The sequence below is a fragment of the Podarcis filfolensis genome, assembly GCF_964270895.1.
Source record: "Podarcis filfolensis genome assembly, chromosome: 8".
Lineage (NCBI taxonomy): Eukaryota > Metazoa > Chordata > Lepidosauria > Squamata > Lacertidae > Podarcis > Podarcis filfolensis.
The window spans coordinates 72,409,055-72,425,335 of record NC_139611.1 but is presented as its reverse complement, the minus strand read 5'-3'; the positions used below and the strand labels follow the sequence as shown (position 1 = coordinate 72,425,335).

The following is a 16,281-nucleotide window of genomic DNA, read 5'->3' as shown; positions in this document are numbered from 1 at the left end:
GAAATACATTGGTTCATAAGAGTTTGCAAAATCCAGAGTTCAGCAACAAGAACCAAAATGTCTCAGAAACTTGGCAAGCTTTCAAGTTCTCCAGAAGCTTCGTTCATTGGGCAAGAGGCTTTGTGTAACAACTCGCCTGATGAAGCATTCTGGAGAACTCAGTAGCTTGTGACTTTGGGGTTGGTCGCCCAATGGTACTGCCCAACTCTGGGTTCTTAAAATGTATATGCTGGAGACTAAAATGATGTCAGAGTTGGGGAGGGGAGCTTTCCACATGGGGGTGCTGCGGCTGTGGAGAAGGCCCCTTCCCCTGCCATTACTTGCCCCACTTCAGAGGGCAGGAGAACTCTGACCACGATTTCAGTCCTCTGGGCCAGCATCATGGTGAGTAGATCTCTCTGACCCCCTGCATAGAGCACATGCAGTCAATTGAAACCAGATGGTCTCTGCCCTCAGGCTTGCAACTGCAGCACACAAAAGGAAAAGGGAGTGAGGAGGGAAGAGGAAAAAAGCAACGAACACAGCTGCCAGTTCTTAAAGCTACATAGTCGTTTTTTCATCCCCTCAGGCAGGAGAGCGCCACATCATGCATTCTACTGGGTGTCAGGGTGGGGGAAGCACTTCTCAAAGTCCTGGCAGCTGGGAAGAGAGAGTGCCAGATATCTCTCAGTCATTAGCTCCCATTGAGATAACAAGCACCCCACCCACCTTGAGCCATTAACAAGCAATCTTCCTCGAAAAGGAAGTGGCTGGCTGGAGATGCAAAAGAGGTAGCAAGAGAGCATTCAGGTTCTAAGGCTTAGTTGCTGTCGTTCTGCACAAGCGGCTCTCTGTGTTGAAAACAGACTGTGAGTGCATCTTTGTGTATACACACACACACAGAGAGAGAGAGAGAGAGAGAGAGAGAGAGAGAGAGAGAGAGATTACACCACACCTCATCTCCCCAGCCTGTCTTCTTCTGTGGAAGGCAAGAGAGCAACGATGGTCAGGACAGTTGCACAACCCATAGAGATAGAGCAGCCCCCTTGAACAGCCCGAAACCACAAACCCACAGATTGTGTAAAGGCTTGAGATTGGGTAAGAGAGAAGAGGATTGCCCTCTACCCTAACTGGAACCCAGCTCTGCAAAAAAATTTAAAAAAGAAAAAGCCCTCGCTTGTGGAATCCTTGTTCCTTAATAGCCCTGGATCCAAATCTTTAATCCAAGCATAGGGGAAGCCTTTTCAATCTGAGGGCCACGTTGCCTTGTGTGGAACCTTCTGGGGCCACATGCCGCTGGCTGGGTGTAGCCAGGGGCCAAAGTAGGTGCAGAGCAATTGCAGCCACACACAAAGCAGAGGTTTCTACACCTGCAAGTATCCATGTTCAATCCGCACAAGGGCATGATGGCAGGCACATGCATTCTAAGGGAGAACGGAGCAGGGCCACAAGGCGCATGACCTAAGAAGAGAGGGTGTGGCCTAGAGAAAACCCCAAAGAGGGGCCAGATTCTTCCCCCGCCAACCCCAGGCCTGAGATGCCCTCCCCTGCTTTCAACCCCTCTCAGTGACTAAATAGGGCCCTACTTTCCACCTCTCCACAGTAACTTTTGGCAAACCTCATTTCCCATGATCCTAGCAGGAACTTCGGCACCCCAATAAAATGGGGAAGGGGGAGTCAGAGAGAGAGAGAGGGCCTGACCCTGCAACCCCTCCACTCTCGGCCCCTTCCCCTGTCAGGGAATCTCAGGGGAGGGGTGGGTGCCTCAGCCTGAAACTGCAGCGTGAGGTTATGCAACGGCCCCAGCACTGAGGCAAGGAGTGCACAACATCGACCGGAAACCACAGGGCCCCACGCCTCCCCACAAAGCACAAACCAGGTGCAACACAGCTCAGGGGACGAGGAGGGGCGGGTGAAGGGCTCTGAATAGTAAGGCTGCTCCTTTCTGCGACTGCTGCTGGGCAATCTTGGAGAGCAGGGCCTCTGGCACAGGAACCTTTCATCCAGCATCACTAACTGGTGTCATGGCGCACCAAAGTGTGGCTTCATGCCGCTCCTTTTGCAGAGAGAGCCACAGCGCCCAGACACATAAACAAGCCAGTGAAAGAGATGCTACGCTTTCCAGTTCAACTTTCCCATACAGTGGTACCTCGGGTTACATACGCTTCAGGTTACATATGCTTCAGGTTACAGACTCTACTAACCCAGAAATAGTACCTCGGGTTAAGAACTTTGCTTCAGGATGAGAACAGAAATCGTGCAGCGGCAGCACGGCAGCAGCGGGAGGCCCCATTAGCTAAAGTGGTGCTTCAGGTTAAGAACAGTTTCAGGTTAAGAACGGACCTCCAGAATGAATTAAGTTCTTAACCCGAGGTACCACTGTACAAATAAAGCACTTTGTTGGGGTGGCGAGCACAAACTGCAGCTCTGCCAGAGGACCGGTTCTAGTTCTCAGCATTCTTTAGCAGCAGGGTGGGGAGAGAAAGAAAAAATGCTTCTCCATAAAGCAGGGGGCCAGATTTGATGAAGTGAACATGCGTGAGGGCTTTTTTCCCTAGGGTTGGGAAAGGAAAGTGACAGGTTAAATGAGAGGGGCAGATCCACACCATATATTTAAAGCACATTTATTAAAGCACATGACTTCCCCCAAGGAATCCTGGGAACTGTAGTTTTTTTTAAGGATGCTGGGAATTGTAGCTCTGTGTGGGGGAAATCAGGGTGAGTGCACCTTAGATAACCAATGTTGTTCAATCTCTCTGCAAACAAATCAGGCTGATTGCTCGTTAAGCAAGCTGTCTGGAAGCGGTCCACATCTCCCCATATCTCCCAGGACCACAGCAGTTGGCATGACATCATTAACTTTAGTTTTACCCTTCCTTTGCTCCACTTCATTGGCTACTGCGGGAAAGTCGGCAGGAACCTTTGAGCGAAATGATGTCACAGGTCTGCATTATGGAAAGGTTATCAGCGCAAACAGAAAGGAGAGGTGGATTTGGGACCGTCGCATGTTTAAAACAACGTGAAGTATTTGCTTCCAGGTGGGTTCCTGCCCCCCTCATTTTAATGTTGTGAAGCTGCTCTATGAGCAGAAGAGTGGGGTCCAAATAATAAATTGACGGGATCGACTGGTGTCATGGCATTAGGAGCTCCTGAGGCTATGTTTCCCTACAGCAGACATGGCGATCGCCAGAGTTTAATGACTATCTTTTTCAAAACCGTCTCTGCTCAGTAGCATAAAGCTAGCCTGTCAGATCATTCAGATTAACACTGCAACATTTCAGATTATTGTAATTTTTATTTTAAAAAAGCACACCACGTCACCTTTGTTCAGAAGCTGCTGTTTTCCTAAGTGTTGGAAGAAAAAGAAGAGTACAGATTTCTAAGGAGAGTTTGCCCCCGATGAGATGCATGCGGGTCAAACAATTGAGCTAGAACGGACTTTCAGAGTCTGTTCATATCACTGCTTTTCAAATTCCAAATGTACTTGTGGCTGTGATTCAGAATCTTGTGGACACCCAAGTACTTTGAGAGAGAAAAGGGCATTTTGCACATTCCAACTCTCCAGCTGCAGGGCTTATCCACACTTAACTTTGCTCCGTATTTCTAGGTTTCCCAGGTCCCGGTCCCAGTCCCAGTCCCGGTCCAAGCAGTATTTTTTTATCCCAATGCTTTGCCTGGAAAACCACATGTTTTGCCCCTGATTCAGAGGAAACAGCCACCCAGTTTTCTGTGGGTTGCCATTTGCTCCAATTCAGCAGTAAAATATGGGAAAACGCCAGGACTAAAAAAAACCAACTGCTCAGAAACAGGCCTTTCAAGCCTAAACCTGTGCCTAGAAAGTGTGGCACAAAGGGAAGTGTGGATGAGTCTGCAGTCTAATATCTTAAATTCTGAAACCAACTCTTCTGGGGGGGGGGGTGGAATTTAGACTACTGTTTTTTGCTTTCCACCTTCTCCCAGACACAGTAAAATTGGTGTCGTCTTCCAGCCTTTGCTGGACAAGGTTCAAGGGAAGTGCAATCCAAAGTTGCTGGCAATCAACACCCACATACCAGAAATTTAGATTTGCACAATTAAAAGGGATTAAAGCACTCCTGAGCAGCAAATCCACTAGAGAGAGAGAGCGTGTGCAAAAAACAGACTTTTGCAGTTAGGAAAGTCACAAAAAACTATTGATTAGCAGGAAGATGCATAGCTGTCCTGCAAGAAATCAGGATAAATGGCCGTCATCAAGGAACCTCCCCGCAAACAAATGCTCAGTCAGGACCAGGCACCGTCAAACTCCGCATAAGCTTCATGAAAGAAAATCAGGATAGATTCTCAATAAACATCTTGTCTACTTTCTGTTCTAACTTAGGGAGAGACGCTTTGCATAACAGAAAAGCATGGCTCAGAATAATATCAGACCTACGTTCTATAGCCTGCAGCTAGATTCACATCAAGAGCCAAATTAAGCTAGTGAAAGGGGATATACATTGTAAAATATGTGCGAACATATATCAGACCCTCCAAGTGTCCCTATTTTCCAGGGAAGTCCCTGATTTAGAGAAGCCGTCCCAGTTTCTAATTTGATCCTGGAATGTCCCACTTTTCCTTAGGATGTCACTATTTTCAATGGAGAAATATTGGAGAGCAAACCTGTATAGGAAAGGTTTTTTAAATGTTGAATGTTTTATTATGTTTTTATATATGTTGGAAGCTGCCCAGAGTGGCTGGGGCAACCCAGTAAGATGTGTGGGGTATAAATAGTAAAATTATAATTATGGAATGAGACATCCCTATTTCCACCAGAGAAATGGTGGAGGGCACGCAGGCATGTGTTAGCTCACGCTGAGGTCTGGAACTACAGAGGAATCGGTGTGGTTGCTTATTTTCTACCCAGGCCCTGGGATCATGTGACCCTCCAGCTATTGCTGCACTACAACTCCCATCAGCCCTGACCGTTACCTATGCTGGATGGGGAATACGGGCACCGGAATGCAGCAACACCTAGATGACTCTCTATACCTGCCCTAGCCTTTGAAGTAGCTTGTAATGCATCGGTTCTCAACCTGTGGGTCCCCAGATGTTGTTGGACTACAACTCCCATCATCCCTGAGCTCTGTCCTTGCTAGCCAGGGGTGATAGGAGTTGTAGTTCAACAACATCTGGGGATCCAAGGTTGAGAAAGGCTGTAATGTGCTTTAGTTAGGATTGTACTGATAGTGTATCCTTTAGGCTGGCTAGAAACTAAGTTGCTTCCGAATACATACAGCTCAGTGGCACAGCATATTCTCTGCCGCCAGCAGGTCCCAGGTTCAATCGGCAGCATCTCCACATAGGGTTGGGAATATCCCCTGCCTGAAACCCTGGAGAGCCGCTGCCAGCCAGTGTAGGCAGTACTGAGCTAGATGGAACAAGCGTCTGACTCAGAGTCAGACTATGTTCCTATCAAAATTTGGCCCGTTCTCTTGCTGATTCTACAGCAGTGGGGTGTTAGTGCTCCAGGTGTGTGCACCAGGCTTCTTTGGACTGTGGCTCAGGGACAGAGCATCTGCTTTGCATGCAGAAGGTCCCAAGTTCAATCCCCAGCACCTCCACGTAGGGCAGGGGGAGACTTCTGGCAGAGACCTTGGAGAGCTGCTGCCAGTCTGTGCAGGCAATATTGGGCTGGATGGCTCAACCGTCTGACTCCATATAAAACAGTCTCCTGTGTTCCAATCCAAGAAGCTAAGTTCGAACATGAGTTTGTGCATCTCTGCTTTTAGAGAAGAAACCGTCTTCCTGGTTTTTGTTGGGAGCTCCCCTCTTGGTCCTTCTTGCAATAAACAAATAATCATCGAAGCGGCCTTTCTGAAAATCTGGCAGTCCTGTTGTAGAAAGAGGTCTTCTTTTCCTCTTCGCATGCTGTGTTTCCCCGCCAACGAAATCTCCCATTTCTTTCTGCCTCCGTTCTTCCGACTTCTTGTCCCGCTTTGCAATTTGAAGTTAAACAGAGAGAGAGAGAGAGAGAGAGAGAGAGAGAGAAGGCTCGCAAACCAATTGTTGCTATTAAAAAAAAAAAGTTTCAGAGCTTGCAAGCTTGGTCACACCAATAGGAAACCAGCCCTAGCGGCTTGTGTGACTTCACTTCCCAAAATTAGACACACACACACACATACACACACACACACACGAGCCCTGTTCATCCGGCCCCCTGTGCAAGATCAGCCCCTGCCAATGCAACTGAGCCAAGCGCCCATGGAACTCTAGGCGGGAAGCAGCAGGTACAGGCAGGCGTGCCATGGATTGCACCATCAAGGTAAGTTCTGGAGATGTTCCTCCATCTTCGTCAGCAGCTGGCTCCCTGGCCCCCTTCTCTGTCTCAGGCTTGCACCAAGCTGGTCTCTGGTTCAGTTCCTCTCTCTCTCTCTTTCTCATACACACCCGGCTCCAGAAACAGGGGCCCCCTCCGCTCTTTCCTTCTGGTACAAAAAAATTTCCTCTTCCTTCCCTTTCGCGGCGGTTGATGTCTCTGAGCTTTTAAAAAACCCAAACCAAACCACCACAAGAGACGCCTTGAGCTCTGAATGGGAGAGTTCCCTTCTACTGCACGGCCTGACCGGCCGAGAGATAGAAGATGGGGGTGAAATGGGGGACCCCCCACAAAAAACTGTCATGCGTGGAGACAGTCCTCTCCGCCATATCATCATGGTGACAGCAGGAAGAGGATATTCCTACAGGGGTGCCTGTACTGGCCTGCCAAACCCCAAGAATTTCAGGGATGGAGTCCAAGTTTTGGGGTGCTTCAGCCTCCCCCCAAAAAAACTGGAGGTACTCCTCTTCATAAAAGGTCAGTTCATTTTTCCTTTTGCATTTCAGGGGTTATCAGCTTGTACACTGGTTTGCCTTTCCCGACTTTACCTTTCTCCGTGATCTTTTAATTTTTTAATTTTCCTTTCAACCGCATATTCATGCAGGTCCATGGATGCTTTTAGGGCTTTGCAAATTCTTTCTCTAAGCATCCACTTCCATTCACAACCCTGTTGCATTAAGATGTGCTTTTGTCCACCATGGGTGTGTTCTTGGCAAAACCAGCGGATCTTTTGATTTGGTTTGAACCCTTTCAGGTTGTTTGAGACTGAATGTGCATGGCTTGTGTTTCTCCAACCACCCAAAAGGCATGTATTTAAAAGAGGAGAGAGAGAAATGAAGCTCTTGAAAGATTTGTAGTCATTTTTGGTTTGGCATTGCTGTCTCTATTGGTGGGGGGGACATTCTGTGTTTGGGCTGGGTTGTAGATTAGTACCGGACTGCTCTAGTTTTCAAAAACAAGGAACACTGTGAGCCATTTTTGTTAGCGCCGGAACCAGGCAGGGTGGAAGTAAGATTGGACACCTCCTGAACTTGGACCCAGACTCTGACAAGGTCAGCACCGGCAGTTTCCCTTTGACATTATTCACTGCTCTGTGTTGTTGAGACAGTTTCAGCAAATATTCAGTTAGTACGCCACCACCCTGCCTCTTCCAGGTTAAAAAGGCCACTGAGCCTGATGTCTTGCTTTACAAAACCCTGGAGCCAATGCTGCTGATTTTTCATCTGTCCCAAGAGCCCTCTGGGAATGTTGTAGTTTGAAATGCAAGTTAATTTACATGTCTTGAGCAGAGGCATCTCACTCCTCTTCTACGGCAACTATCTTTGCGATGTTTGATAAGAGTTCCCTATGAAGCAATCTGTGGCCATTGAAAGGGTGGATCTATTTAGTTTTTTTAAAAGCTTAGGGTACAATTTTATTTTTTATGATTTTAAATGGTGTTGCTAACTGACCAGGGAGGGGGAAAAAGAGAACCTAATTCCTTGCTCCTGTTTCTTGATTGGCTGAAGTAAGCAGGAAATAAACATGTTCACCTGCTAAGGTCTCTGGATCAAGCTGCTGTTAAGAGGCACAGAGAAAGAATGGCCTCAGGGATCATCTATTAAATATGAAATGTTTTCAAATGGGGAAAGTATAAGCACTGGTGCCAAGGGAGCATTTTCAGGTAGAGTCCTAGTGGTAGGCCAGAATATTTGGTAAAGAGCACGATTCATGGGTCAAGCTCACAACTTGTTTTCCCTTTTACTGACTCTGCCCCTGTGCCTTTAGAAGCATCTTGACCTACACAAAACCATGGGGGAAATTCTGCATGCTTAATTTGCCTATGCCAAGCTTCCAGTTAAACCAGCAGTGGGAAACCTGTGGCTCTCCATACAGTTGATGGACTCCAACTCCCATCAGCCCTGGGGCCAGGGATGATGGAGGTTGTAGTCCAGCAACACCTTGAGGTCCCACAGGTAGAAATGGCGACACCTGTATAGCTATCACCTAGAAGCTGAAACCTCTGCTAAACCGTGGGTTCACTAGTCAAGCTGCTATGTCTTCGCTTTACTCCCTCTTCGCTTTCTTCCAGATTTTGGGAAACTAATATTTGGCTGGTTTCTTTGTTTATTTTATGATGACATTTACGTCTCAGCTTTCCATCAAATAGCTCAAGCTGGTGTATGTGGTTCCCCATTTAAAGCTCACAAGAACCCTGTGAGGTAGGTTAGGCCTTGAGAAAGAGCAACTGGCCCAAGGTCACTCAGTGTGCTGGGTAGGGATTTGAACAGCTCTTAGTGTGACGCTCTAATCACTTTGCCATGCTAGATCTCTCAGGCTGCCTTCAACAGGTGTATGTCAGGCAGAAATCCAACAGGAGAAGCTTTCTCCTCACATGGAGGGATAGGGAAAGGCTTCATTTATTGGATGAAGCCCGTGATGCAGCTGTTAAAAAGTCCCAGGGACCATTATAGGGGGAAATAAGGCAGCAAGGCTGGAGGGCAGTTGTCCCATATTAATTAAGAATGAGTGCTAGGGTGCGATCTGGTGTATATAACACACCAAAGCCTGTCTAGATCACTGTCTCCTATAACAGAGGTGATAAAGGATAGAGATACACACCTCCACACACTTTTGCTTCTCACTACCCAGAAAGAAACAAAGAAACCTTGGATCCCTGCTGGGTATGCACCACACATTTAAAGCCCTTTGCTCCTCTCACAAAATCCTGGGAACAATAGCTTACCCCTCACAGAGCTACAATTCCCAGCAGCCTTAACAAACTACCGGTACACCCTAAACAGACTACATTTTGCGGGGGCGGGCGGGGGGCGGGAAGCCATGTGCTTTAAATGTATGGCAGACAAGGGTTCCCAATTTTAATTTATTTCAACTATACCACAGACGGCCAGTTCATGCAGGTCCGTTGGCAACCTTTAGCAAGCTGCTATGCTGTGCTTGATTTGGAGTGGGAAGGTACAACAGTTCTCTTTTATCATTCTAGATCGGATCTTTAAAAAGCAAAAAACAAGCCCACAACCTGTTAACTTGGGGTGGGGGGCGGGGCGCTGCCAGAGGAGCATGTTGCTGTTTATGTGGTAAGGATCCTAGTGGGTTCAGCATGTGTACATTTACCCGATATAAGAGAAAACAATAGCTGGGGGAAGGGGGGCCTAGGACTGAGTAACAGCACCCCCTCTCCTCCAATATTCAGGATTTCGGTAGCCAAACAGGAAGCTGTGCCTCCACCGCTCCCCCCTGCCCTCCAGCTCCATCCTTTATTACAGAAGATAGGAGAGCTATTTAAAGCCCCCCTGGCTTGCAGGGCAGTTCTGAGCCTCGGGTCCCCATCAGGCAGGCCTTATCAGCAACAGCAGAGGCTTCCGGCTTTGCGGCCTCAGACTTCCTGCCTTTGCTTCCTGTGTTAGCTGTCCCACCAGCAACATCGAGCTACCATGACTGTCACACACACCCCTTACACCCCACCCCACCCCCTGCCTGCCCGCCCCGCAATCGCCACCATCAATCACAACCACATCAGCCAGACCGCCTCACGTTTCAACAACACATGCTGGTTTTTGTGCAGCGCAGAATCTAGGCTTGCTGTTTCTACACTTTGACAACACTGTTAGGAGTTTGAGGGTGCCAGAAACCCCTCTAAAGCCTAGATCAGGGGTTCCCAAACTGTGGTCCGGCAGTCCACAAACTTTTATTCAGGTAGTCTGTGGTGTCTCTGTAAAAAAGACAATTAAAAGTCACACAGCGTTTACTCCAGCACATTACAGTTGCTGCAGCAGGCAGATAAACCTTAACTGGCCCACGAAGACCCTTGGCAATTTCCAAGTGATCTCGGGTGGGGTGGGGAGTTTGGGAACTATTGCCCTAGATCCAGCAAGTGTTAAAATCCAATCAAGTCTCTTTAGCTTTCTGAACGCCTGGATCCAGCAAGTTTTATAAGCCAGGCTAGTTTCCTGTGTTGAGGCGATTGCCTAGGTGATGGGCAATTAGGAGAACAACGGATTAAGGGGCTTGGTGCGAGACAACAACAGACAAAAGCCAGAGTCTGCAACAGTGTTTTGGGGACTGTGATGTCAACTACAAGTAAAGCAGCATGCTGTAGATAGAATTAGAGAGCAATGTTTGATTTCTGTTTGAATCCAAGGCTGCAGCAGTGGGAGAAGCAAGACTCTTTTGGGGTGTTCATGCTGTGAACCCTTCCAGCTCAGGCTGCATGTGTAAATAGACCATATATCCTGAAGGCACCACAGTCCCCGCTGCGCCTTCAGTCCTGGGACCCCTGAAATGTCACACCACTCGGAAATTGGGGTTTTCGTGCAACAATAGTGAGTGAGATGGACCAATGGTTCTGACACAACACAAGGGAGCTTTCTGTCTTACACACATACATTTGCAGCACCACCTACAAGTTTTTGGTCATGCCTTGCCTGGGCACGCCTCCCTCAGTGAGTCTACCTCCTAGTTACATCAGGTCCAGGGAGCTGTTATCTGTGGGGCACCTGTGGGGTTGTGGGCCCTCGGCAGATGCCCCACCATGCTGAGCCTTGGCGCCAGTCTTGCACATGCGTACCTCACAAGTCTCCACCTCCTCCAGGGCTGGTTCTAGGTTTTGGAAGACCCCTGGGCAAGATGCTCCCCCTAACCTCCTGCAGTGCAGCCGCCATCTCCTCGCCTCTCCCTCTGAGCCCACTTCACACACCCCGGCCAAAAGGAAATCACAAGGCATGCAGAGAGGCGACTGCTCCTCCTCTTCGTCCCTCTCATTACTGGCTTGCTTGGAGAGAACAGCTAAACGTGCAGCAACAGTGAGCGTTGAGAGCAGCAGGGCCTTCCAGGGATTGGGAACGGGGTCTATACTGGGACATGGTCCTCAGCAAGTGCCCGGCAATGCCAATCTAGCCCCCCCCCAATATTATCTGGTTATTTGTTCTGCAACTGCGCTGCTGTTCATCACCATCGGTTCTGGCAACTGCAGCTTCACTAAGATTTGCCCAGGGTTTCATGGGTTTGGGTGTTTTGACAGGTTGGGGTTCTTGTTTTTTCCATGTAAAAATCAGATTTTTAAAAAAGAGAAAAACCAATCAGCCACTGATATTATGCTTTTTGCCATGAAGGGGGGTGGGGAGGGGAGACAGGCTCTGATCCCTTGGGATCAGATAAAAATTTAAAAACAATTGAAAAGTTGCTCATTCTAAGAGGGTGGGGAACTTCAGGCCTGGGAGCTATATTATTATTATTATTATTATTATTATTATTATTATTATTATTATTATTAAATTTATATGCCCCCCATCTGACTGGGTTGCCGCAGCCACTCTGGATGGCTTCCAACAAATTGAAAACATTAAGCACAGTAAAACATCAAATATTCAAAACTACCCTATACAGGGCTGCCTTCAGATGTCTTCTAAAAGTCAGATACAGTAGTTGTTTATTTCCTTGACATCTGATGGCCCTCCCGACCTCTTTGTTTGGCCCTTGGGACTCTCCTCAGGGTATACACCCTCTCAAGGCCTTCACCAGCCCTGCCTTGCACCCTTCTTGAGTGTTTTTGCCTGGCTGGAATTTGTCGAACTCTGACAATGCCTCTTGCTTGCCTGGATGGGAGATTGAGCGGGTGGGTGTGAGTGTAGAAATTACTTTACCAAGCAAATATTATATTTAAATTAATTGCTCTTCCCACTTTTCACTCTGGCCCTGCCCACCTCTGCCACATGGCACCCTCCACTCCACCAAAAGTTAACCCCCCAAAGGAAATATGGGCCGAATAAGGATCCCACCCCCCGTAATCTAGGATATTGGATAAATATGTAAAGGTTGCTAAGCAACCAACGCCCTTCTTTCTTCTTCCCTGAACCCAGCAACCGTACAAATCCCTGCGAGGCTGAGCTGCTGTTGTGACAACAGAGGGGCCAGCCGCAATGGTTTCCTCCTCCTGCCCGCTGAAGCACCCTTTAGAAATGGTGGCCTACAAATTAAAGCAACTTTTCTCGGCCTGTGGCCTTCAGGATGTTTTGGACTACAACTCTCCTAGCCGCTGTGGCTGATGGGAGTTTGCAGCCCAAGTTCGCCTCTGGACTGTCACTATTGTGCAAGAGGGATTCGATTGCTAAACAGAAGTTTTAGCTCATTTACAGAGGGTTAGAGTGCTCTGGCAACACAACCCACACTTTTTTTTAAAGCCATACTTTTTTGACAAGGAAAAGCGCCAAAAAGCATTGGACAGCAATCATTGGATGGGAAGATGTCGAAGCGCCATGTAAACAAATAACCTCCCCGTGGAAAAAAATTCAAGCAACTGCTCAAGGGAGAGCGGGCATTGTTCAACTTTGTGCAAGCAGATCAGGGCGAATGCTCAGTAAACCAGGTTGGCAAAGGCAGTCCTTGCTGATGGCAACACCACCTCAGATGCAAGACCACTTACTGTATTTTCTGGTGCATAAGACTACTTTTTAACCCAGGAAAATCTCAAAAGTCGGGGGTTGTCTTATACGCTGGCTACAGCAGCAGCTCCTGCAGCAACTCCCCACCAAATGATAAAACGACAGCAAATTAAATCAGAGGACACCAAGCTCTCTAGATGAAGCAGAAATACGCTTGAAAATTGGCCCTGGAAGCCCCCGGCCACTGGGAAGTGGAGCAGATTTCCGAGCCGGACTGGAGACTGGTTTTTTAAATTTTTATTTGGTGTGAGTTGGAAGAGGGGTAGTCTTATACGGCGAGTATATCCCAAACTCTGTATTTTAACTGGAAAAGTTAGGGGGTCGTCTTATACGCCCAGTCGTCTTATACGCCGGAAAATACGGTAATTTGCTTTGGCTCCTAGACTTCACCTCTTCATTTGCTCTTTACCTCAGTCAACACTGTGGCCCCATCTGCATTAACTTGTTAGAGATTTTTGGGGGGGGGCCCGCAAAAAAAACCTAGAAGTTGGTAAATGGTAGGATTTTGATTGCTTGGATTATTGAAGGGGAGATTACAAGCCAATGGAAAAATAGAGACCGGGCTTTCTTTCCAAAAGTCGGGGCCTCATCTGAGATAGAGGCATTGACATGACAATATGTTATCTGAAGAAATGTGCGTGCACACGAAAGCTCATACCAATAACAAACTTAGTTGGTCTCTAAGGTGCTACTGGAAGGAATTTTTTTATTTTGTTTCGACTATGGCAGACCAGCACGGCTACCTACCTGTAACTATGACAATATGTGTTGATGGGCCATCTCAGAGGAGTCTTGGGCCTGGGCAGAGAGAAGGTTGCCAGGGTAACTGGGCAACAGGAAAACAAAGTCTTTAACAAGGTGTGCTGGAAAGAAGAAAGGAGAAAAAAGACTGAGAAACAACTTAGCAAGCAAAGAGAGATGCCTTTGACTGCAGTGCTGCACCCCTGTGGGGGACATGTCCTTCTTTAAATGACCTTGCTGTAAGATCTGGACTCCCTCCATGCAGGCTGGAGGTGTACGTATGTGAATAAATCACATTTCTTAAAGCTGTGACAGGCTCTGCCGCGTCGTCAGTTCTCCAAACGATCACAAACCCCGGGTGAGCGCCTGGAGTGCCCTGGAATTGTGCTATCGCTTGGCAGAGAGTAGGGGTAGTGCCAGACTTTTGCGACACTTTATTTAAAACAGCATCATACACTTTTAAAGTCATGGCTTCCCCCCAAAGACTCCTGGGAACTGTAGTTTGTTAAGAATGCTGAAGAGTTGCTAGGGGTCCTCTAGTCCCCTCACAGAGCTACAATTCCCAGAGTTCCCTGGGAAAGGGGGTTGATTGTTAAACCAGTCTGGGAACTGTAGTTCTGTGAAGGGAATTGTAGTCTCCTAAACAACTCTCATCACCCTTAACAAACTACAGCTCCCATGGTTCTTTGGGGGAAGCTATGGCTATTTAAAGTGGTATTGTGGTGCCTTAAATGTATGGTGTGCTTGTGGCTAAAGACAGCAGGCATACGGGATTTGGCTGAGGGTAAAGTGAGTTTAGTGGAGTATTGCTCCTTTTACATTAATGGGCCAGCCTCCATTGGCTGCAGTAGTTTGGTCCACAGTCTCTAAACATTATTTTTCATTCTAGTTGCTTTGCGCTCTCCGTGTGTGTGTGTGTGTGTTTTGCTGCGTTTTAGCAATCTTTGTCTAATCTTAGCTCATCAGTTCTTCAGAGTTAGGATCCTTATCTTACACTGGCTATCTTTCAAAAAGCAGCTGACTAATCAATTGCACTCCTTTCAGCAATTGTAAAAAGAGATACAATATGAGGAAGGGCCATAGCTCAGTGGGAGAGCATCTGCTTTGCAGGCAAATTATCTCTGGTTCAGCCCCCAGAGTCTCCTGGCAGGGATGGGATAGTTCTTGGTCTCAAACCCTGGAGAGCTTCTGCCAGCCAGTGCAGACTATATTGAGCTGGATGGCCCTGATTCCTCGGTCAGCTCAGGCCTGAAGACTGCAGGGCAGCGAGGCAGGCTGCAAAGCATGAGAATCCCTAATCTGTTTGATTGCCCAGTGCCAGGAACACACACTCTAGATCCCCCCGGAAAAAACCTGGAGAAAAATTATATAGACCACAGCAACTCCCCTTTCCTGATCCTCAAGTCTGTCCTGATGCTGCCCTGAGCTGGGTGAGACCAACTCCACCCTGTTCATCATCCACCAAGGTATCAGGGATACAAACCAGATTGGCCTCCTCACCCATAATCAGATCATGAATGAGGGGGTCTTACTCAGAGTCAACCTGGCATTTAACAACAGCAGCCGTAGACCCAGTAGACCCAAGGGTTCCTCTCCTCCCAGACAAAACTCCCTTCCCTAGGTGAAAACTAACAACACCTACGACAGCAATAAAAACCCCACAAATTAAAAACAGTTAAAACAACTAAAGCAGTTAAAAACAGGTTAAGACAGTGGCTGCTTTCAGTCTGCATACAATATGTAGCTGATTACTTTCTCCCATTTGACATTGCATTTAATTTTCAGTGAAATGAACAGGGTAGAATAACGTAACGACAGTGTAATTTTTGTAATTACCGGTAATTGCAGAACTTACATACGTTTGCTACAGAGGACGGTGAGACGAATAACGTGGATTTTAGCAGAAGGCAAATTGCAGCAGAACAGAAACAGTTACACGTATCAAACACGTGGGGCCAAGCAAAACAATTATTTATTAAGCAGTGGTCTCACTCAGTATAAGGAGGCACAGGTGACAAAGAGGCCTTGCACCTTGAGGGAGTATCAGCAGAAGAGGGAGTATCAGCTGGTGTGGCCTGCCATGCAAGCTACACCTGCTAAAATTATATCCTCTTCACAATTATTAAAAGCGCACCGGTCCCTTTTTTGCATCTGAGTACCATGGTGGGACGTGGGTGGAGCTGTGGTCTAAACCACTGAGCCTCTTGGGCTTGCCGATCAAAAGGTTGGTGGTTCAAATCCCCACGATGGGGTGAGCTCCCGTTGCTCAGTCCCAGCTCCTGCCAACCTAGCAGTTCAAAAGTACACCAAAAAAGTGCAAGTAGATAACTAGGTACCACTCCAGCAGGAAGATAAATAGCATTTCCGTGCACTGCTCTGGCTTCTCCAGAAGTGGCTTAGTCATGCTGGCCACATGACCCAGAAAAACTGTCTGCGGACAAACGCCAGCTCCCTCAGCCTGTAGAGCGAGGTGAGCGCCGCAACCCCAGAGTCGTCTGTGACTGGACTTAACTGTCAGGGGTCCTTTACCTTTACCTTTTTACCATGGTGGTGGGGAAGGAGATTTTCATTGGGATTAGAGTGGGAAATTAAAGCCCTTTTCCCATGTCATGGCCCTGATCCACTTCTGATCCCTTTACCATTTATTTGAGTCTCTTTGTGTCAAAATCAGACACACAATGTAATTATTTAGTGGACAGAAGTCTTTGATGGTCAGCTTGCTTGGTTTTCTCATCAAACCAGGCCAGGATGATTGACAGTAACCTGGAAAAACACCAGTCCATTCTG

At 47.6% G+C, this 16,281-nt stretch overlaps 1 protein-coding gene across 3 annotated transcripts in view; it reads left to right on the top strand.

The window, feature by feature from the left end:
* Positions 1-6,099: 6,099 nt before the first annotated feature.
* Positions 6,100-16,281, top strand: part of LOC310768781 (retroviral integration site protein Fli-1 homolog) — a 32,622-nt gene continuing 22,440 nt past the window's right edge. For all 3 annotated transcript variants that reach the window (XM_083627550.1, XM_083627551.1, XM_083627549.1), the window contains exon 1: positions 6,100-6,259. In XM_083627550.1, the coding sequence (XP_083483676.1) occupies positions 6,242-6,259 (18 nt within the window). In that variant the 5' untranslated portion in view covers positions 6,100-6,241. The remainder of the gene's footprint in view (positions 6,260-16,281) is intronic.